The sequence below is a fragment of the Coregonus lavaretus genome (genome assembly GCF_964263955.1).
Source record: "Coregonus lavaretus genome assembly, chromosome: 29".
In the NCBI taxonomy this organism is placed as follows: Eukaryota; Metazoa; Chordata; class Actinopteri; order Salmoniformes; family Salmonidae; genus Coregonus; species Coregonus lavaretus.
This window is the reverse complement of record NC_140016.1, coordinates 10,227,155-10,250,889: the sequence shown is the minus strand read 5'-3', so window position 1 is coordinate 10,250,889 and position 23,735 is coordinate 10,227,155. Positions and strand designations below refer to the sequence as shown.

The window sequence follows — 23,735 nt, the reverse complement described above, 5'->3', positions numbered from 1 at the left end:
CTACACACCCAGTTCAAGACAGGCAGACATACTTAGAAAGCAACCAACCTTCTCCCCGGCAGTGTCGCTTTACCTGTGTTTGTTGCTGTCTGAGGCCTTTGAGGACAGGGGATCTGAGGACAGGAGATTTGAGGACGGGGATCTGAGGACGGGGATCTGAGGACGGGGATCTGAGGACAGGGGTTTTGAGGACGGGGATCTGAGGACAGGGGTTTTGAGGACGGGGATCTGAGGACGGGGATCTGAGGACGGGGATCTGAGGACGGGGATCTGAGGACGGGGATCTGAGGACAGGGGTTTTGAGGACGGGGATCTGAGGACGGGGATCTGAGGACAGGGGTTTTGAGGACGGGGATCTGAGGACGGTGATCTGAGGACGGGAGATCTGAGGACGGGAGATCTGAGGACAGGGGTTTTGAGGACGGGGATCTGAGGACGGGGATCTGAGGACGGGAGATCTGAGGACAGGGGTTTTGAGGACGGGGATCTGAGGACGGGGATCTGAGGACAGGGGTTTTGAGGACGGGGATCTGAGGACGGGGATCTGAGGACGGGAGATCTGAGGACAGGGGTTTTGAGGACGGGGATCTGAGGACGGGGATCTGAGGACAGGGGTTTTGAGGACAGGGGATTTGTCATTTGTTTGAATGTGAGTCTGAGTCGCACACAGGGCAGCGTATGTATCTGCCATTCTACAAGTAATGATGCAGTCAGTGTGGCTACAGTGTAGAAGTGGTCCACAGTGGAATTCAGAGGGTAATTGGGATGAAATGTGGTAAAGGTTTGGTGGAAAGATAAGTGCAGGTTTTGCAGAGTAACACTTCTTGTTACTAATACACAATAAAGTTTGACATTCAACAGAGACAAAAATATTATGGCGACAAGTAGGTCTATACGGCTGGGTTTACACAGGCAGACCAAGTCTGATCGTTTCCCACAAATTGGTGTTTTGACCAATCAAAACAGATATTTTGCCAATAACTCCTGGTTTTCTAAACCCAGATCAATGTGCGTTTTGGCTGCTGGAGAACGCAGTGGCAAAGGCTTACTTAACGTCTGGTCCATGCTCCACCCCGGGCGTTTTGTGTTCCCAAGTCTTTCTCAGGAACTCGCAATTCTGGCTATCCACTGGAGGAAAATCTCAGTTGTCTACTCCTCGCGTCCTCTTTCCTCTCTACTCGCCTCCTCAAAATCCATTGGAGGAGAAGGTCAGAGGGGCGGGACCTCTGGCTTTCTTCTCCAATGGTGCTAGGAGAGAGGACGCGAGGAGTGTGCAATTGAGATTCTCCCTGGGACGTTGCTATGCGCCTAACATCTGAGCTGTAGCACGCACAGTGTCCTGTCTGTAAAGCAACCGCTGTGTGCTGAAGACTGCAAAAACTTTGGGTCAACTCTACTTTTCCTCGTCGGAACTGAAGTCGAGGTGGATGCAACTTTAAAGACGAACATTGTGAAAAAAAAGTTTGGCTGCTTATTTAGAAAAGTTTGAAACAAATGTTTTGTTGACTGCTTTGTGTTTCTATGGGAGAGTCTGGAACTAGAAATACATGCTGAAGACAAGAAACTGATACTTTTTTTGCGCTTTTTTTTGTGAACTTTCCGATAATTTTTTATTTTGTCTTAGTTGTTTAAGGAGGCCCAATCACGGCTATGAATGAATAATCCAGTTAGTCAACCAACTTGCTAACTTTTATAACTTTCGTTGCCAGCGAAGTTGAAAGAAATCAGAGTCTCCATGAGGAAATTCAACGTGCGAGTTGAAACGCTGTCCTAGTAATAGCCTACAGCTGAGCGTCTTTCCAGTGTTTTTGCGTTGCGCCTATATTTTAAACTTTTATTTAACCGACTCAATGAAGACAATGTTAGTCTTCTCTACGGTTTACACATTTGCCGTGCTGTTTGTTTCGACGAAGGCTGAGCCCAAGTCGACAAGCTGCAATGAAGTTAGGGCTGCGTACAGTTCCAAAGGCTTCAACGCCAATGATGTTCCCAACAAAGGAATACACGGTAAATTTGCCTTAAATCTTGTTCATTTGTTATTTCAACGGTTTTTATTTAAATTAGGCCAGAACCATATGTTTTGTAAGTTTGTTCGTCTGTCATTTATGTTAGGTGTGTAGCCAACTGTCTTGTCTTTGCATGAATATCATTGTCACATTTAAAACTACAATGTTAATCAAGTTCACTTGTAACATTATCATTTAACAATGTAACGTTTGTGTAACACGCATCTGAAAATAACTTGATAGCCTAAGCCTATGTCAAACGTATCTATCTTTCTACAATCTTTTACCAAAGTTGAATGATTCACTTTATCAATCAGTGATCCTAGTATTCATGACAGATTTTTATGACTTGACTTAAAAATAACTAAACTCACAATCCCCCTTAATCCTATAGGCTAAACTTCCATAGCTGTTGTTTTTACTGGGCCTTTATTCCACAGCAAATATAAACAGCAAATACTTGCCTCGTTCATTTAGGAAACACTTTTTGCTGATTTTAAAACAGGAACTAAAACAATATACAAACTCTGCAGTCCAGTACAAGCAACAGACCTTGGGTTATTTCCTGGCTTCCGAAGTTGTGTCTTTGCGGCCCTTATTAGCCAACCTGCGGTGATTTGGAGGAAAACTGGGTCATGTATTTGACATTAGAAGTCAATTTAGAGCATGCCATAGTCAATATATCGGTGTAATAGTCTATTTGATGTTTTTTATTTGTTTGTAAGATAGACATGTAAGTTAAGACTAGACGTTTGGGGGGGGGAAAACAAAAACCATAACCTTAATATTTTTTAAATAGTCTATAAAGTCGTATTATTTATGAGAGTGACTCTATGAAGTGAACCCTCAATGGGCTAGACTTTTAGTTAATAATCAGTATAGTTTGACTTCCAATTGGAAGTAATTAACATTTTGGAGTAGATTCTAAATGGCCGTACAGGGGAACAGCGTTGGGGGCGCAAAGATATTCCTCCCTGTGCCCCGCATACTTTAAATACCACCCTCTCTTGTCCTTTCCCGTTTCAGTTTTTGGTCAATTTCATGTTTTGACAATGTGTTGGAACTTTAAGTACATATTAGATTAATGTAATATGTTGAATGTAGGTTTGGTCTCTTCTCCTTTTCTATAGAAGTAGGTAATGGATGTCATAGTATCTAGATCTTAACTTTTAATAGACATGGTCATCAGCATAGAATTAGGAATTAGATAGGATTTCTATGGTCATCAGCATGTTGGTTCTTTGCATCACCTAATAGTAGGATTCCCTCTATTCATGTCCCTTATAGAAAGCCCCGTTTTGTAACTGGAACTAACTAGCCTATAACCTATTTTTACTATGTCTGTCTTTTTCCTTCACCCCAGGCCTTAGATTTACATTACATTTTAGTCATTTAGCAGACGCTCTTATCCAGAGCGACTTACAGGAGCAATTAGGGTTAAGTGCCTTGCTAAAGGGCACATCGACAGATTTTTCACCTAGTCGGCTCGGGGATTAGAACCAGCGACCTTTCGGTTACTGGCACAACGCTCTTAACCACTAAGTTACCGCCCGACGGAATTAGATGAATTAAAGCGTTTTCCTGTTAGCACCTTGATTTGTTAAAGCTGCAATATGTAACTTCACCAAATTCACATAGAAATGTGAGTTATAGATATGTCAGTTATAGATATGTCATTCTGATTGAAATTCTAAGAAGCAGTAGATTGGTTCTATGTGTACTATTTCTATGCCTCCCATGCTTAACTTTCGTTTTCTACTACACTGAACAAAAATATAAACTCAACATGTAAAGTGTTGGTTTCATGAGCTGAAATAAAAGATCCCAGAAATGTTCCATATGCACAAAAAGCTCTACATGCATTTTTTGCATTCCTGCTAGTGAGCATTTCTCATTTGCCAAAATAATCCATCCACCTGACAGGTGTGGCATATCAAGAAGCTGACTAAACCGCATGATCATTACACGGGTGCACCTTGTGCTGGGGACAATAAAAGGCCACTCTAAAATGTGCAGTTTTGTCCAGCAACTTCGCACAGACGTTACATTTACATTTGAGCAACATACAGTAGTGAGTCATTTAGCAGACGCTCTTATCCAGAGCTACTTACAGTAGTTAGTGCATACATTTTAATGCTTTTTTCGCAGCCATTGAAGAGGAGTGGGACAACATTCCACAGGCCACAATCAACAGCCTGATCAACTCTATGCGAAGGAGATGTCACGCTGCATGAGGCAAATGTGACTGGTTTCAGGAAACTAGGTGTATGTCGTTACTACTTCACAGGAGAGCCATTTCAATGTAAACTTCTTATTTATCAAAATGCGTTTTTGGGCAGATGCGTTCTGGAACATGAACTTTCATGTGCCTTAATAACAAACTTGTATGCCATCTGTAAATACGAATTAAATTGTTAAATTACGAGCCTAGTTGGTTTAGCCACAGAAAAAGACAGCATTCTTCCCGCTAGCCATGATTGGCTGAGATAATGAGTGGGCTGGACATGCCTAGAGATGAGTTGAGGTTGGCCTGCAATGTAGCACGCTTCTGTCTTGAAAGATATCACGTAATAGAACTTCATAAATGTTACTCCACTTTCTGGATAACCAAGTTTTGAAATCAGTGGAATTGGACTATGATAGCTAAGGAGATGGAGAAAACTCTGGCGTTTGATTGCAAATATACAGACTGAGTCGAAAAGAGAACACACAGAAGGCTGTTGTATAAAAACACCTGTCTCTGGATTACATCTTCAAACTAAGGGCAACCATGGCATCCGTGACAGAGAGCGAGAAGCGTCCACACATGAATACTGGTAAGATAGTCTAGCTAGCTACATTTTCAGATATTACACGTTTCTAATTTAGTCAAAGTCGTTTTCATTTCAAGTTAGTGTACTGTTAGCTAGCTAACGTTAGCGTGTATGATCTGTATAGTTATATTATTTATATCTCAGCCATTTGCATTGCTAGTTATAGCCTAATGTTAGCTAGCTAACATTGAACCTGATTGGTTAGCTACCTGCAGATTCATGCAGGTTAGTAATGTTATGAGTTGGGATTATGGTTCATTGTTTAGCTAGCTACATGTCTAAACAAAAGACTCCACTATGCAAGTAACCATTTCAATAGAATGCTCATGTCACTGCGACAACTGTTCGATAGCCGTAGCTGGTAAATTCGCTCTGGCTATCTACTCCGATTTCAGAGCACTCTCATCTGAGTGTGCAAGAGCGCAGAATAACTGATTAATTTACGAACGCTCAACACCCGTTGAATATGGCCGGTGTCAGTAAACGTTGGCAAAACATTATAATTAAATTGTTGCCAGCAGCACAGTTGCAGTCACCAACACTGGATAACATAAAAACAGCCTAACCAGCTCTTCTATGGCGAGTAAAATGGTCAGAGTGAGCGGTTCTCTCATTTGTGTCTGGAAGTAGCTAGCAAGCTAGCCAACGTTAGTCAGTTAGCTTGGGTGCTTGACTGCTGTTAGGTTAGAACGCTCAGATCAACCCTACTCCTCGGCCAGAGCGTCCAGTGTGCGCTCTGAATTTACGAACGGACAATCTGACAACGCTCTGAGTTTACGAACGCCCAGAGCACACTCTGGCACTCCAGATTACATTTACAAACACACCCGTAGTATAAACCAGCCTTTAGTCGTGAAATCTTTGTTGGTTTAGTACATGGCCTCACGTGTGAATCCTTAAAGAGATGGGTGGGGGTTAAGGCTTTAGAAGGTGTGAATGATGCTGAATGGGTGTAGACAAAAAAGAGCTCTCCAGTAGGTGTACCAAAACATTCAAGGGCCATTTTCTCAAAAGTGAGGTTACAAGTTTATTAATTTTCAAAGCAGAATTACTTTCCTGTTGTCCCTCAGCTGTAGTGTATGATATACCATTTCTTTCTAACTTTTATCCAATGTAAAAAAAAAAACAATTTTATATTTTGCCAAATACGATCGAATCGGACAGTCACAAATGGTGGTCTCACCAGATACTGACTGGTTTTATGATCCATGCCCCTACCTTTTTTTAAAGGTATCTGTGACCAACAGATGCATATCTGTATTCCCAGTCATGTGACATCCATCGATTAGGGCCTATTTAATTTATTTCAATTGACTGATTTCCTTATGAACTGTGACTCAGTAAAATATTTTAAGTTCTTGTGTTTATATATTTTTTCTGTATAATTTATTTAACCATTGCCATGCATCTGTTCACAGATAATTACTGAGAAGGTTCAGATTCCCTTGGCTGAGGTCTAGATTGGCTCATTACAATCTGAGCAGTATGCCTCTATCAGGGTGTACCATAGACTGCTTTCCAGGTTCTTTATCTTTGGTTATCTATCATTGTCATGCAAAACATAATTGAGGGTACCCCAACATGCCTGCATTCATTGTGATGGATCTCTCTGTTTTGTTGTGATAGTTTCAAATGAGGGAGATTATAAAAGGCAGGTTTGTGTGTTGTGCACACGTCTCCAATATAGAAGCCTGGGCCAACTTCAACGAGCGCCTCTTTGTCACCGATAGACTGAGATAATTGATCCAGGGAGAGCGACAAGGTCTACTGTTGTCAAATAGGGTTGGGGCTCTCAAAAATCTGAGGGGAACACAAATGCCCCTGCCTGGATTCTAGGAAAACAATGTTTTGTGTTGCTAGGAAGAAAACGTCCCAGAGGTGAAATCTAATTGAGCGCCCCTCCATTCTGGGCTCTGAGTTCTGCCCCAATTCATCTGGCAGTGAGTCAAAACATCTATTGTCTTTAGCCCACTTTAAAACTTCTGAATTGGTCCAGGCATCACATTGGACATCACACACACAGCTATGTCTTACTATACTTGTGAGGACTTTTTGGGGACCAACAATTGATTCCCATTCAAAAACCTATTTTCCCTTACCCTAACCTTAACCACTAAATCCTAATTCTAAACCTAACCCCTAAGCCTAAAATAGCCTTTTTACAAGTGAGGACCGACAAATGAATTTCAGTTGGTTTACTGTTCTTGTGATGACTTCTGGCACTATAGTAAAACCTGTACACACACAGCAGACAATACAGTGCATTCGGAAAGTATTCAGACCCCTTGACTTTTTCCATATTTTGTTACGTTACAGCCTTATTCTAAAATTGATTAAATTGTTTTTCCCCCTCATCAATCTACACACAATACCCATAATGACAAAGCAGAAACAGGTTTTTAGATTTTTTTTCAAATAAGTTATTTGTCACATGCCCCCGAATACAACAGGTGTAGACCTTACAGTGAAATGCTTACTTACAAGTGCTTAACCAACAATGCAGTTTTAAGAAAAATATGTGTTAAGTAAACAATAGATAAGTAAAAAATAAAAGCAGTAAAATAACAGTAGCGAGACTATATACAGAGGGTATCGTTACAGAGTCTATGTGCGGGGGCACCGGTTATTACATTTACATAAGTATACAGACCCTTTACTCAGTACTTTGTTGAAGCAACTTTGGCAGCGATTACAGCCTTGAGTCTTCTTGGGTATGACGCTACAAGCTTGGCACACCTGTATTTGGGGAGTTTCTCCCATTCTTCTCTACAGATCCTCTCAAGCTCTGTCAGGTTGGATGGGGAGCGTCGCTGCACAGCTATTTTCAGGTCTCTCCAGAGATGTTAGATCGGGTTCAAGTCCGGGCTCTGGCTGGGCCATTCAAGGACATTCAGAGACTTGTCCCGAAGCCACTCTTACGTTGTCTTGGCTGTGTGCTTAGGGTCGTTGTCCTGTTGGAAGGTGAACCTTTGCCCCAGTCTGAGGTCCTGAGCGCTCTGGAGCAGGTTTTCATCAAGGATATCTCTGTACTTTGCTCCGTTCATCTTTCCCTCGATCCTGACTCGTCTCCCAGTCCCTGCCGCTGAAAAACATCCCCACAGCATGATGCTGCCACCACAATGTTTTACCGTAGGGATGGTGCCAGGTTTCCTCCAGACGTGACGCTTGGCATTCAGGCCAAAGAGTTCAATCTTGGTTTCATCAGACCAGAGCATCTTGTTTCTCATTGTCTGAGAGTCTTTAGGTGCCTTTTGGCAAACTCCAAGCGGGCTGTCATGTGCCTTTTACTGAGGAGTGGCAGCCGTCTGGCCACTCTACCATAAAGGCCTGATTGGTGGAGTGCTGCGGAGTTGGTTGTCCTGAAAGGTTCTCCCATCTCCACAGAGGAACGCTGGAGCTCTGTCAGAGTGACCATCTGATTCTTGGTCTCCTCCCTGACCAAGGCCCTTCACCCACGATTGCTCAGTTTGGCCAGGCAGCCAGCTCTAGGAAGAGTCTTGGTGGTTCCAAACTTCTTCCATTTAAGAATGCTGGAAGCCACTGCGTTCTTGGGAACGTTCAATGCGGCAGAAATGTTTTGGTACCCTTCCCCAGATATGTGCCTCGACACAATCCTGTCTCGGAGCTCTACGGACAGTTACTTTGACCTCATGGCTTGGTTTTTGCTCTGACATGCACTGTCAACTGTGGGACCTTGTCCGTAGGGAATGGGTCTGAATACTTTCCGAATGCACTGTATGCATGAAAGTCTCATTGCTACCAGTTCCACTACCCCTTCTCTCCCAGCGATTAATCAGCAAGGGTATTATTATTTAAGTACACTCCAAATCCTCCAATGCTAAATTCCAGGCAAAAGTCACTGGAAGGCTCTGCCTCACTGAAATAGACTTGCTTGATCATTGGAGGACTGAACTTAAAATTGAAATGTTATTTCTTTATTTTTCCTGGTTGTTGGTTTATGGTTGTGCACTGGAAAAAGTTCAGTTTCATTCGTTGCCTTTCTTTAAAACATGTATTTTATTGTTATATTACCATGATGATTTATCATGATATTATGACAGAAAGAAACTTGTGATTATTTTGTTTTTAATGGGGTAGTATCAGGCTTCAGTACAGAGAATATCATCCTGAGAGAGAAACACACAGCAGCCATCGTTGTAATCCTCCGCTCCCATCACATCTTTCTACTCCTCCACCCCTCCCCTCCCTTTATGATGTGCGTCCCAAAATATTCAACTTTTTATCTATGAGTATTTAATTATTAAATTGTATGTATGTATCCGCCCTCCTGTAGCTCAGTTGGTAGAGCATGGCGCTTGCAATGCCAGGCTTGTGGGTTCGTTTCCCACGGGGGGCCAGTATGAAAAATGTATGCACTCACTGAACTGTAAGTCGCTCTGGATAAGAGCGTCTGCTAAATGACTTAAATGTAAATGGCAGTGTTTATTTAGCTGTTGTCTTGAATGGTCTGGCCATGAATCAGTGATTGGTGTAATACACTGCTTATTATACATCTAGCCCTTGGCACAGAAAAAACTGTTCAACCATGCAAATTAAAGCCAAACGCTTAGTTGGAATCGACAGACTAATATTCAATAGAGGTTTTAATGTAATAAAACTGTAATGGAAAACCCATCAATGCTCAAGCATTGATAGCTCTGGAGGAACAGCAGTCCATTGTTAAATAGTTTCTAAATACCATGGTCTTTTACAACCTTCACATGGGAGCTGTGACCTATTGGCAATTTTTGAAGTTTGTGTATCTGTTATTATAAAGCAGAACATGCGTTATGAGCGCATGCCATTCTATTCCACGAAGAAATGCATAGAACCTTTACTGAGGGTAAAACATCCACCCTATAGACAATCAGGGACACCGTTTATGGCAACCACATTCAGGCCCTAGGACTTCTATAGGGAGTACCCTGCCTGTCTGCTACAGCGGGATGAGGTGTGGGGTGGGTGATGAAATCACTGGCATTTGCTCTCGATCACTGGCATAGATGTTGGGGGAAAGTGTGTGTCAAGTGCTTTGCTGCACGGTGGCAGGGGGGCCATGCTTTTCAAAAGAGGCAGAAAAGAGTGGTTAACACTGACCAGATGGGTATCTACCATGTCAACATATCTTCATTCCATCCAGGGCCAGGCACCACACTGTACTTCTCTCTTTCTACTCAAGCAAAAAATCTGTTTTGGTTTACACTGGCGGTGATGTCATGCCTCAGGTATGGGATAATGGCAAGGATCAAAGACCAAGAGGAGAAGGGTTGGGTCATCTTTCCCTCCCTACTTTCTGCTGCAGTAACATCCCGCTCATAATCAGTCCGGAGCATTGACTGAAACTCAGCCACTGTGACCGCACGTTAGCCTGTGAGTGAGCTGAAGACGTTTAGCGGTGGAGGAGTGTGAGGTCTACTTCCCCTGCTGAATATCTTTGCTGGTGTCTGTGGGCTCTGCGTCTTTATGGTTTGATAAATAGCAGCTTGTGTTATTGCCATAACATTCAGCAGATAAGAGCAAGCTAGGGGAACTGGGACATAGTCTGGGAAGCTTGTATATCTGTTCTCTTCTGCTCCCAGACTGTTTTAACATCTTTAATAATTAACTAATAAACAAACCAACTATTGTCATGTTCCCTTCTCAAGGCCAGTGAACTCTGTGAAACCTTGAGACTCAGCGAACCCCAGTGTTAGGCTAAACAGAAACACAAAAACAAGTGAACTGCTTTCATTATTGTGGACACAGTGCACCTAACCAAATCACTGTTAGATAACATGTTCTCCTGATCTTCCTTGTATTGATTTCTATTATTTCCCCATCCACATGTTTTTACTACCTTTATCCCATAGTTAGTTCTGGACTGTGCCAACAGGGTGTGCTGCTCCCTCTCTATAACTGACATCAGACCAACCACCTGCTTGTCAAATGGTCCTTGTCATTACATGCCAAATACGTTATGATAGCAACAAGAGTCAACAAAACAGCCTTGATGATATAATTGTTGTTGAGTTCCAGTGATCTCTGTTCTAAGGGGTAAACAACATGTAATGAATATCTGAATCATGTTGGTTGGTTCGTTAGGGAAATTACAAAAGCTGTTCTATATCGATGGCCTCCTTCCTGATTAGCGTGAGAGCAAGCGTCCACCGGGGGGGTGGTTTGGGGGCGCCGACAGCAGCCTTATCAGATACTTGTCCTATGGCGGTGCTGTGACCTGTGGTGGGTGGGCGGGATGGCGGCGCTGTGGTTGGCGGGATGGCGGCGCTGTGACCTGTGGCGGCCGGGTGGGATGGCATCTCTGTGACCTGTGGTGGCCAGGTGTGACGGCAGTGCTGTGACCTGTGGTGGCCAGGTGTGACGGCAGCGCTGTGACCTGTGGTGGCCAGGTGTGACGGCAGCGCTGTGACCTGTGGTGGCCAGGTGTGACGGCAGCGCTGTGACCTGTGTTCCGCCTGGTGCCCGCCGCTGTACTGCTTCCACCCACTCGCAGCCTTATCCACATTCACAGGCAAATAACCAATCATTCCCACCAAAAACAAATGGGATTTGTCCCAAATGGCACCCTGTTCCCTATATAGTGCACTACTTCATCAGGCTCCGTAGTGCACTATGTAGGAAATAGGGTGCAATTTGGAATTCAGCCATGGGCTGCCTTAGCACTTCACCTGACAGACCTTAACCAAAAAGCAGAGTAGTTAGGTTTGCGGGTCTTGTCCAGTAGCTAAAGGATTTTAGGTCTGACCTGTGCTTGGCCACATTGGCTGGTGTTCAACTTGTTATCTCAAGTATGTTATTTTTCCAACATGTTGATCCTTTAATGTAACATGTTGGGATGAATGGCATGTGTATTCCCATTAAAGTTGGCAGCATTTGTTGTGCTGCCATCTCGCAACCTCCCTCACGCCGGCCAGCCCACCCCTCACCCTCCCCGCTGCCCAGTGAGCGACAGATCAGATCAGTGGGGGGGTGGATGCAGTGTGTTATAACAATGGGGCACCCCCTTTTAGGCCAGTCTACCTCCCTCCCCGCAACATTCCACACAGGACCACCAAGACCCACACACGGGACCACCAAGACCCACACACGGGGTCCCTGGAGCTGGGAACCACCACAACAAAGAGAGGGAGAGAGGCCCAGAGTGACTTACTGAGGCACACAGACCATGACCTTAATCGAAGACTCATGTGTCTCTGCAAGTTTGGCTCGTTGCTCTGTAGTTTTGTTCTAGTGATACTGAGAGAGTTTGTATACGGCCATATAATCTGAATTGTATTTCTATGGTTATGGGCCCACGCCTCTTTCTGAGGAGAGCTGTGAGATCTGGGTTTGTGGCTTTCCACACTTTTGCTTGACGGGGAGCGCCACCTCAAAATCCTTGTTAACACGTCCTGTTTGCATGCTGTTAAGTCGGCAGTCTCGCTCTTTCCCACCTCGCTCCGGCTGACATATCACTTCATGTTTCCCTGACTCTCTCCCGTAACACTCAGCTCATAGGAGCTGTTCTAACAAATCCAGAGGAGTTTTGTTTCATTCTCCGTCCTGCTGCCTTAGTGAATCTCCCTCAGTCTCTTCCTTGTCTCCGTAATGGTTTATTAGTCTTTTCCTGCTCCTGTACTTTCCTCTCCTCCATACCCTGCCGTACTTAGGCTACTTGTTCTCCCTCCCTCTGTACCCTCCCTCCCTCTGTACCCTCCCTCCCTCTGTACCCTCCCTCCCTCTGTTCCTACCCTCCCTCTGTTCTCTACCCTCCCTCTGTTCTCTACCCTCCCTCTGTTCTCTACCCTCCCTCTGTTCCTACCCTCCCTCTGTTCCCTCCCTCCCTCTGTTCTCTACCCTCCCTCTGTTCTCTACCCTCCCTCTGTTCTCTACCCTCCCTCTGTTCTCTACCCTCCCTCTGTTCTCTACCCTCCCTCTGTTCCTACCCTCCCTCTGTTCCCTCTCTACCCTCCCTCTGTTCCTACCCTCCCTCTGTTCTCTACCCTCCCTCTGTTCCCTCTCTACCCTCCCTCTGTTCTCTACCCTCCCTCTGTTCTCTACCCTCCCTCTGTTCTCTACCCTCCCTCTGTTCCTACCCTCCCTCTGTTCTCTACCCTCCCTCTGTTCCCTCTCTACCCTCCCTCTGTTCCTTCCCTCCCTCTGTTCCCTCTCTACCCTCCCTCTGTTCCTACCCTCCCTCTGTTCTCTACCCTCCCTCTGTTCCCTCTCTACCCTCCCTCTGTTCCTTCCCTCCCTCTGTTCCCTCTCTACCCTCCCTCTGTTCCCTCCCTCCCTCTCTACCCTCCCTCTGTTCCCTCCCTCCCTCCCTCCCTCTGTTCCCTCCCTCCCTCTGCTCCCTCCCTCTGTTCCCTCCCTCCACCATCTACTCCTCAGGGGTTCTTTGTGTGGAAGGCTTCCAGATGATTTTCATGCCAAAACAGACCGCTGCTGTCGTTTTCACACACACTTCTCCCCCAGGCTTTGCTGTCATGCCTCAATATGAGTTGTCGTTTGGTATTGTCACAGTCGGATCTGCTGCTCCTCCGCCAAGGCTTTTTACAGCCGTTGTTATGTTAGCCATTTTCCATAGTGCCACTTCTTTCACGGCTGAAATTCCTTTTGTGTTTTGTTGTTCCCTTGATATCTGAGCCGTGGTGTGTCTTTTTGTGTTGGGATCACTCAGTGGTGGTGTCACTCAGCCAGCTGTGAGGAGTGGGAAGGACTTCAGGCCCTGATCCCAAACTCTGAGGATGGTGACTGACTATAGCCCCCCCCCCCCCCAGACGGACATGGCTGTGCCTCAGACAGTGAGGTCATACAGTGATCTACAAAAGTATTTGGACAGCGATATTTTCATCCATATCGGGGGAACTGTTTAGAAATAACAGCACTTTTTGTACATTGTCCCCACATTTTAGGAGACCAACAGTATTGAGGCAAATTCACTAATGTGTATTAAAGTAGTCAAAAGTGAAGTATTTGGTCCTCTGTAGCTCAGCTGGTAGAGCACGGCGCTTGTAACGCCAAGGTAGTGGGTTCGATCCCCGGGACCACCCATACACAAAAATTTATGCACGCATGACTAAGTCACTTTGGATAAAAGCGTCTGCTAAATGGCTTATTATTATTATTATTATTATTATGTTCATAGCACACAATGACTACATCAAGCATGTGACTCTACACATTTGTTGGATGCATTTGCTGTTTGTTTTGGTTGTTTCAGATAATTTTTTGCCCAATAGAAATGAATGGTAAATGTGTCATTTTTGCAGTCTCTGTTGTAAATAAGAATATAATGTTTCTAAACACTTCTACATTAATGTGGATGCTACCATGATTACACATAATCCTGAATGAATCGTGAATAATGATGAGTGAGAAAGTTAGACGCACAAATATACCCCCAAGACATGCTAACCTCTCACCATTACAATATCAAATTGTATTTGTCACATGCGCCGAATACAACAGGTGTAGACCTTGCAGTGAAATCTTACTTACAAGCCCTTAACCAACAATGCAGTTTTAAGAAAGAATACCTAAAAGAAATAAAAGTAAAAAATAATTAAAGCGCAGCAGTAAAATAACAATACCGCATAAGACTGTAGCAGCAACATTATGTACAAAATAAGTTATGAACAATGCAAAAAAACAAACAAAATAGCACGATCCCCTCCGGCGCCATTGTATCCACAGGCGCAGGGGAGGTTAGCATTTTTTTTGGGCGGGGGGGTGGTTGTATTTGTGCGTTTTAACTTCTTCACTCATCATTATTCACGAGTCATTCAGGATTATCCGAAACCGTGGTAGCATCCACATGAATGTAGATGAGTTTTAAAACATATTTTATTCGTATTTACAATAAGTGAATCCAAAATGACACGACATAATTTACCATTCATTTCTATTTGGCAAAAAATGATCTGAAACCCAATCAAAACAAACAAGCAAATGCATCCAATAAATGTGTGGAGTCACAAGCTTAATGTAGTCATTGCGTGCTATGAATTTGGGACCAAATAATACTTTTTACTACTTCAATACACAAAGTGAATTTGTCTCAATACTATTGGTCTCCTAAAATGTGGGGACTATGTACAAAAAGTGCTGTAATTTCTAAACAGTTCACCCGATATGGATGACAATACCCTCAAATTAAGGCTGACAGTCTGCACTTTAACCTCATAGTCATAGTATCATTTCAAATCCAAAGTGCTGGAGTACAGAGCCAAAACAACAAAATGTGTCCCTGTACTTTTGGAGCTCACTGTGTGGGTTAGGTGGTATACTGTATACAGGGGGATTGATTCCTATGAAATGTTCTACAAATAGGGCACTGTATTATAGGCTACTTCACTGTCAGGTAGCTATGACCGATCATTTTGGGTCGAAGTTTGGTTGATCAGTAGAAAACAATTAGAATGGAAAAAGCCTATTTTAAAACCACTTACATTTCATTTGTAGCCGTCCTAGGGTCCAACACTACCCATAAATCGTATGTGGACTTCAGATTATTCAGAAACAGAATACAGTCAAATACTGTCATACAGTCAAATTGTGATATAATATTTTGGCCAAATTGCCCAACCCTAATGTGAGCGCTAGGGAGAGACCAAGACATGAAGCACCATACAGGAACTATCAGTCAAGATTTCTGGATTGTTATGAAGATGTACTGGCAACGATCATGAGGATGATTACGACATCGTCTTGTATTTGCCAGAGGCCTGTGTGGTTGGGGAGCAGGATGAGTGAAGGCCTGAAGCTAGGGACTCGCCTGCGTGTTTGGGCTGGAACCCCAGTGCTGGGTCCAGGCCAGATGAGCTGTAATCCCTGCTAATTACTCCCAAGGCCTGCATCAAGACTCCCACCGATGAGGCTCCCACTAACACTTAGCTCAGTTTTCCAAAGTATAGTTAGCCTAATAGGTCACCTAATGACCTAATCCCTCACGCCGCTCCATGCTTTTGAATATATAATTAACTAATTATCTGAGAATTGGGGGGGGAAATAAGCCGCGGTCCTCTGCTTTTGCTTTAAATATGTTTTATAATTTCCAGCCAAGCTGTAAGTGGGCCTCTGTCTTAGCTTTTTCACATAGCTTTGTGAATTTGACTGACGAGGTCATCAAAACCAAATTTAAAACATGAACAAATCGTCGGCAGAAATCCTGCTGGCCGAGGCGCAGGATTTCAATTAGAATAAAAGGCCCTTCAAAGGCTCCAATGCTTTTAAAATAAAGGCTTGAAAAACTACAAATAATTTGGTCGGTAAGTTTGAGGGTGGCAGTTCTCCCTGAAAGAAAAACAAGGCTTTGTGAGGAAACTGGAGACGGGACAGAAACCATGTTACATTGTTGGAAAGACCCATCTCATAGTCGCAGTGATTTATTGACACATCCACTCCATATCATTTGGAATGGGACGGAGTTAGTTGGTCATGACTAAAGCCCAATAGTCCCCTGTAGCTCAGTTGGTAGAGCATGACGCTTGCAACGCCAGGGCTGTGGGTTCGTTTCCCACGGGGGGCCAGTATGAAAATGTATGCACTCACTAACTGTAAGTCACTCTGGATAAGAGCGTCTGCTAAATGACTAAAATGTCAACCATTTTGCCTTCAGGTTGAGTATTTCTTCCCACAGCGCTGTCTGGTGTCAGTTTCTTAAAGCCCAACAGGTATATCAGAATCATTGTTGCCCTTTTGTAGCTTTGAGGGCCCAGAAATCTGATCTTGCACCTGACCGCATTCAGCCTGGAGGGCTTTTCCCGGGCGGCCGCAGCAGCCAGTCCTGTTCCTGTCCCAACATCTGGTGGATCTCAATTCAGCTTCTTTTGGACGTCTGTTATAAACATTGATGGGCTGTTTATACCTGGGCCCGTTTTCATCCTTTACTGACAAGACTGGAATGTATTGTTTGTGTGTTCACATTTTTAAACCTTTCAAATGCTTCTTCAACTGACAGACAGCGATGTTTGTTGGGGGGTGAAAATGACTTGCCATGCACTGAAAACGTGTGTGTACACTCAGTGTAGGCTTGGGAGGTATCCAGATTGTCATACCTTTATACCAACCTTGTGCCATCCCTGGATATCCGGTAATACCGGCACTGAACACACATTTACATTTACGTCATTTAGCAGACGCTCTTATCCAGAGCGACTTACAAATTGGTGCATTCACCTTATAGCCAGTGGGATAACCACTTTACAATTTTTTTTTTTGGGGGTGGGGGGGGGGGGTAGAAGGATTACTTTATCCTATCCCAGGTATTCCTTAAAGAGGTGGGGTTTCAAATGTCTCCGGAAGGTGGTGAGTGACTCCGCTGTCCTGGCGTCGTGAGGGAGCTTGTTCCACCATTGGGGTGCCAGAGCAGCGAACAAGGGCCGTTATTTTCAAACCCCACTGAGCCTCTGTAATCCGAAGGTTATCAATGCTAACAAGTACATGTAAAACCCCATAGTCAATGTTAACTAAATGCTAACGAGCGCATTTCACACAGTCTCTGACAAACTATTTGCAGGACAGACATCCCAGCAAAATGCTACTCAGTTTGCTGCACGCACAAAACCAACATTTTATTTTTGACAGTATTGAAAAACCATCCGTTGGGTATTTCCAAATACCACAGTATATACGGTATACCGCCCAAGCCTAACTCATTGGCCACTTTATTAGGTACACCACCCTGTTCACGAAAAATGGTTAGCTCCTACAGACGTTGTCAGGTGGCCGTGGCTGTGTTTCTGCTGCACTCATTTTGCTGTGGTGCTGCACCACAATGAAGATCATTTTGAAGATGCTATAACATTCCACTTGTACTTTTCCTCTGCAAACTAAACAAGTAATTAATTTTAAAAATCCAACAACCCCAGAGTGGAATAGTTGATCTATTTACCTAGTCGGCTTGTTGTGTTCTATGCTAGATAAATATTCCTCTCGTGGCGCATTCATGTTATAAGTGCCCTACAGAGGGAAACATGCATTCTGACAAGCAGTCAATGCACAACAATTATTGCAATTGTGAAAACAGCAGTTTTAATGGCTTTTGTTAAAATGAGGGGAATCCCAGCTTTCCACTCCTACTTTATTTATTTCTCAACTCCTAAATATGCGCGAACTGCGTCGTTTTAAACCCGGGGATTTTAGCAGAAGCATGGTTAAGCACGTTACTGCTCCACAATTTGCATAGGGGAGAGTGGGGCTACATGTAACACCGGTCAATTGTAGGGTGACTTGGGGTACAATGCCTCTCTACCTCAATCATTTATTTGGATTGACTTAAAAAATTGTAATGTGACACACATTTTTTGTTGAGCAAGAGTAGTGGAAACCAGGGGAAGTGTTGGGTGGAAAATTGTGAAATGAAGTGGTTTCTGTGAGAAGTACAGGCAGGGGGCTTTTAACCCCGGGTGGCGAGTTACCCTAACAGGCAGGGGGCTTTTAACCCCGGGTGGCGAGTTACCCTAACAGGCAGGGGGCTTTTAACCCCGGGTGGCGAGTTACCCTAACAGGCAGGGGGCTTTTTACCCCGGGTGGCGAGTTACCCTTACAGGCAGGGGGCTTTTTACCCCGGGTGGCGAGTTACCCTTACAGGCAGGGGGCTTTTTACCCCGGGTGGCCAGTTACCCTAACAGGCAGGGGGCTTTTTACCCCAGGTTGCGACTTACCCTAACAGCTTTTTGGGACATAACATGTATCAATATGATAATAACTACTTAAAAGATCACATTTGAGATCTGGCTAATGATTAGCCCAATAGGGTAAATGCAGATAGGCAACCCCATGCTTCAGCCTATTTATTTGCACTTTGCTGCATCAGCTGGGCTAAAGGTGATAATGTTTGTTGCTAATAGCATACCTGATAATATGGACCATGCATAGGCTCTATACTGTACATGGCCCAATATGTTAATCATTTAAATAAATCATTTTACCAATGTGTTATTGGGCAAATTTCTGGAGGTGGAACCTCTATTTTAGATGGCGTCAGAATACTTATTTTAATTCATTTTGGAGTGGAATGTCCTTTTAAAAAGTCACCAGAACTGAGCTCCTCAGTCCTTCAACATACAAATTATAGGAGGGACCCCCTTCCGTGACCTTTCCCCCCCACTGCAGAGGAAACACTGCCGTGGCTTGCTACAGTGAGGGGAAAAAAGTATTTGATCCCCTGCTGATTTTGTCCGTTTGCCCACTGACAAAGAAATGATCAGTCTATAATTTTAATGGTAGGTTTATTTGAACAGTGAGAGACAGAATAATAACAAAAAAATCAAGAAAGACGCATGTAAAAAATGTTATATATCGATTTGCATTTTAATGAGGGAAATGAGTATTTGACCCCCTCTCAATCAGAAAGATTTCTGGCTCCCAGGTGTCTTTTATACAGGTAACGAGCTGAGATTAGGAGCACACTCTTAAAGGGAGTGCTCCTAATCTCAGTTTGTTACCTCTATAAAAGACACCTGTCCACAGAAGCAATCAATCAATCAGATTCCAAACTCTCCACCATGGCCAAGACCAAAGAGCTCTCCAAGGATGTCAGGGACAAGATTGTAGACCTACACAAGGCTGGAATGGTCTACAAGACCATCGCCAAGCAGCTTGGTGAGAAGGTGACAACAGTTGGTGCGATTATTCGCAAATGAAAGAAACACAAAACACCTGTCAATCTCCCTCGGCCTGGGGCTCCATGCAAGATCTCACCTCATGGAGTTGCAATGATCACGAGAACGGTGAGGGATCAGCCCAGAACTACACGGGAGGATCTTGTCAATGATCTCAAGGCAGCTGGGACCATAGTCACCAAGAAAACAATTGGTAACACACTACGCCGTGAAGGACTGATCCTGCAGCGCCCGCAAGGTCCCGCTGCTCAAGAAAGCACATATACAGGCCCGTCTGAAGTTTGCCAATGAACATCTGAATGATTCAGAAGAGAACTGGGTAAGAGTGTTGTGGTCAGATCAGACCAAAATCGAGCTCTTTGGCAAAACTCAACTCGCCGTGTTTGGAGGAGGAGGAATGCTGCCTATGACCCCAAGAACACCATTCCCACTGTCAAACATGGAGGTGGAAACATTATGCTTTGGGGGTGTTTTTCTACTAAGGGGACAGGACTTCACCGTATCAAAGGGACGATGGACGGGGCCATGTACCGTCAAATCTTGGGTGAGAACCTCCTTCCCTCAGCCAGGGCATTGAAAATGGGTCGTGGATGGGTATTCCAGCATGACAATGACCCAAAACACACGGCCAAGGCAACAAAGGAGTGCCTCAAGAAGAAGCACATTAAGTTCCTGGAGTGGCCTAGCCAGTCTCCAGACCTTAATCCCATAGAAAATCTGTGGAGGGAGCTGAAGGTTTGAGTTGCCAAACGTCAGCCTCGAAACCTTAATGACTTGGAGAAGATCTGCAAAGAGGAGTGGGAAAAAATCCCTCCCGAGATGTGTGCAAACCTGGTGGCCAACTACAAGAAACATCTGACCTCTGTGATTGGCAACAAGGGTTTTTCCACCAAGTACTATGTCATGTTTTGCAGAGGGGTCAAATACTTATTTCCCTAATTTAAAATGCAAATCAATTTATAACACTTTTGACATGCTTTTTTCTGGATTTTTGTTATTCTGTCTCTCACTGTTCAAATAAACCTACCATTAAAATTATAGACTGATCATGTCTTTGTCAGTGGGAAAACGTACAAAATCAGCAGGGGATCAAATACTTTTTTCCCTCACTGTATATAAAACAGGTAGACAGGCATTCAGTTACTGTTAGATTGAACATTAGAATGGGCAAAACGAGTGACCTAAGCGACTTTGAGCGTGGCATGATCGTCGGTGCCAGGCACGCACCCGTTTGTGTCTCAGAAACGGCCAGCCTCCTGGGCTTTTCACTCACGACAGTGTCGAGGGTTTACCGAGAATGGTGCGACAAACAAAGAAACATCCAGTCAGCGGCAGTCCTGTGGGCAAAAGCGGCTCGTTGATTAGAGGGGTCGAAGGAGAATGGCAAGAATCGTGCAAGCTAACTGGCGGGCCCCAAACAGGCAAATAATAGCGCAGTACAACAGTGGTATGCAGAACTGCATCTCGGAACACACAACTCGTCGGCCCTTGTCACGGATGGGCTATTGCCCCAGACTACCACAACGGGTTCCACTCCTATCACCTGAGAACAAGAAGCGGCTCCAGTGGCAAGTGATCACCAACACTGGGCAATTGAGTAGTGGGAAAAACAATGCCTGGTCCGACGAAGCCTGGTTCCTGTTGTGTCATGCTGATGGCAGCCAAGATTTGGTGTAAGCAGCATGAATCCATGGCCCCATCCTGCCTGGTGTCAACGGTACAGGCTGGTGGCTGTGGTGTAATGGTGTGGGGAATGTTTTCCTGGCACATGTTAGGTCCCTTGATGCCCCAAAGAATTCAGGCTGTTCTGGAGGCAAAGAGGGGTCTGACCCGGTACTAGATTGGTGTACTTAATAAACTGGCCACTGAATGTATGTCTGTGTGTACTGTAGAAACTGTTAAGTATAATATGGCCTATAAAGTTCAGATTTCTCTGGTTTTCTCAGTGTAAACTTTTTTTGAGGACTCATTTGTACGCTCATGGACAGTAGTCAGTCAGTGTGTTTCTGACAGCAGTACAACATGGTGTTTGTGTAAGGCTCCCATGGTAAAGCACTTGGCTTTATGTAAAGAAGGGTTTTCTCCTCTTTAAAGTCTGAGTCAGTGGAAAGATGGAGGGACTAGTCAGGAAGGTATTTTGTGCCCTGTTTTTCCTCCTCCACCTCTCTCCTCCCTTGGGATAATAAAGCTGTGCTGTAACTTGTCCTCTGCGTTTGTCTGAAGAGCCTCTACCTGTCTGCAAATGTGGGGAGATAACGTGTACACACACACACACACTCTCTCTTTTAGCACAAGCCCGGGCGGTAAATGTGGAATCCCCGGCAGAGAGGCACTAGATCAGAGAGAGAACTCAACAGATACCTGGAAGAAAGACTGACGGGACAGACTGTTGAATTAACTCTTAGTTTAGCATGAAGTGTGTGTCCTCCCACCCCCCCAAGGATACAATATGTTTGTTGCTTTACTAGGTGCTGGGGGTTCTGACCCTTCAGTTTAAACTGATTTCATTGCTTGGCTCACCCCTTATTGAGGTCAGTGTCTTTGGCTCTCCTGCTAGTGGTAGGGCTGGGTGATATATCGAATAATTAAAATGTATGTTTTTACGCTATATTCCAAATGCCTGTATCGCAAGAATCAAGTTTTTATTTTTCGTTTTTATGAATGTGCATGTCCGTTTGTTCTCATGTTGTCTTTTTGGTCACGTCTCCTTCGGTCCTTCTGTGCTGTGTTCACCTTCTCATTTACACCAGAGATCTGTATATAATGACGAGATGCTCATGTGCTTGAGAGATTGTTTATTAGACCTGTGTTCATTTTCTATAATGCCTTCTACAAGAAGTTAGTCATTATTAGTGAATGTGCATTATGCATGGTTCAGGTTAAATCTCTAACAAAAAAGGGCATTTTCAGACTTGAAAGCCAGATCAGTGATTTATTGCAAAAAAGCAGGTTAAACTGTTGATAAAATAATTAAAGATGCACTATGCAGAAATCGCTCCGCCATTTCCTGTTGCTAAAATCTGAATTGTTCGCCTAATTTAAGTTTGACTTAACAAGCAAGTATAGTGTAGAGAATCATTGTACCATCTACAGTGAGGGAAAAAAGTATTTGATCCCCTGCTGCTTTTGTACGTTTGCCCACTGACAAAGACATGATCAGTCTATAATTTTAATGGTAGCTTTATTTGAACATTGAGAGACAGAATAACAACAAAAAAATCCAGAAAAACGCATGTAAAAAATGTTATAAATTGATTTGCATTTTAATGAGGGAAATAAGTATTTGACCCCTCTGCAAAACATGACTTAGTACATGGTGGCAAAACCCTTGTTGGCAATCAGAGGTCAGACGTTTCTTGTAGTTGGCCACCAGGTTTGCACACATCTCAGGAGGGATTTTCTTCCACTCCTCTTTGCAGATCTTTTCCAAGTCATTAAGGTTTCGAGGCTGACGTTTGGCAACTCGAACCTTCAGCTCCCTTCACAGATTTTCTATGGGATTAAGGTCTGGAGACTGGCTAGGCCACTCCAGGACCTTAATGTGCTTCTTCTTGAGCCACTCCTTTGTTGCCTTGGCCGTGTGTTTTGGGTCATTGTCATGCTGGAATACCCATCCACGACCCATTTTCAATGCCCTGGCTGAGGGAAGGAGGTTCTCACCCAAGATTTGACGGTACATGGCCCGTCCATCGTCCCTTTGATGCGGTGAAGTTGTCCTGTCCCCTTAGCAGAAAAACACCCCCAAAGCATAATGTTTCCACCTCCATGTTTGATGGTGGGGATGGTGTTCTTGGGGTCATAGGCAGCATTCCTCCTCCTCCAAACACGGCGAGTTGAGTTTATGCCAAAGAGCTCCATTTTGGTCTCATCTGACCACAACACTTTCACCCAGTTCTCCTCCGAATCATTCAAATGTTCATTGGCAAACTTCAGACGGCCCTGTATATGTGCTTTCTTGAGCAGGTGGACCTTGCGGGCGCTGCAGGATTTCAGTCCTTCACGGCGTAGTGTGTTACCAATTGTTTTCTTGGTGACTATGGTCCCAGCTGCCTTCAGATCATTGACAAGATCCTCCCATGTAGTTCTGGGCTGATTCCTCACCGTTCTCATGATCATTGCAACTCCATGAGGTGAGATCTTGCATGGAGCCCCAGGCCGAGGGAGATTGACAGTTCTTTTGTGTTTCTTCCATTTGTGAATAATTGCACCAACTGTTGTCACCTTCTCACCAAGCTGCTTGGCGATGGTCTTGTAGCCCATTCCAGCCTTGTGTAGGTCTACAATCTTGTCCCAGACATCCTTGGAGAGCT

General features: G+C 44.3%; 1 protein-coding gene across 1 annotated transcript in view; it reads left to right on the top strand.

Annotated features, from left to right (window-relative positions):
- Positions 1–1,288: 1,288 nt before the first annotated feature.
- The window catches only part of gpc4 (glypican 4), a 55,546-nt gene continuing 33,099 nt past the window's right edge, over positions 1,289–23,735 (top strand). Inside the window, exon 1 of the mRNA XM_084147448.1 lies at positions 1,289–2,007. Coding sequence (XP_084003574.1) covers positions 1,851–2,007 — 157 coding nt within the window. The 5' untranslated portion in view covers positions 1,289–1,850. The remainder of the gene's footprint in view (positions 2,008–23,735) is intronic.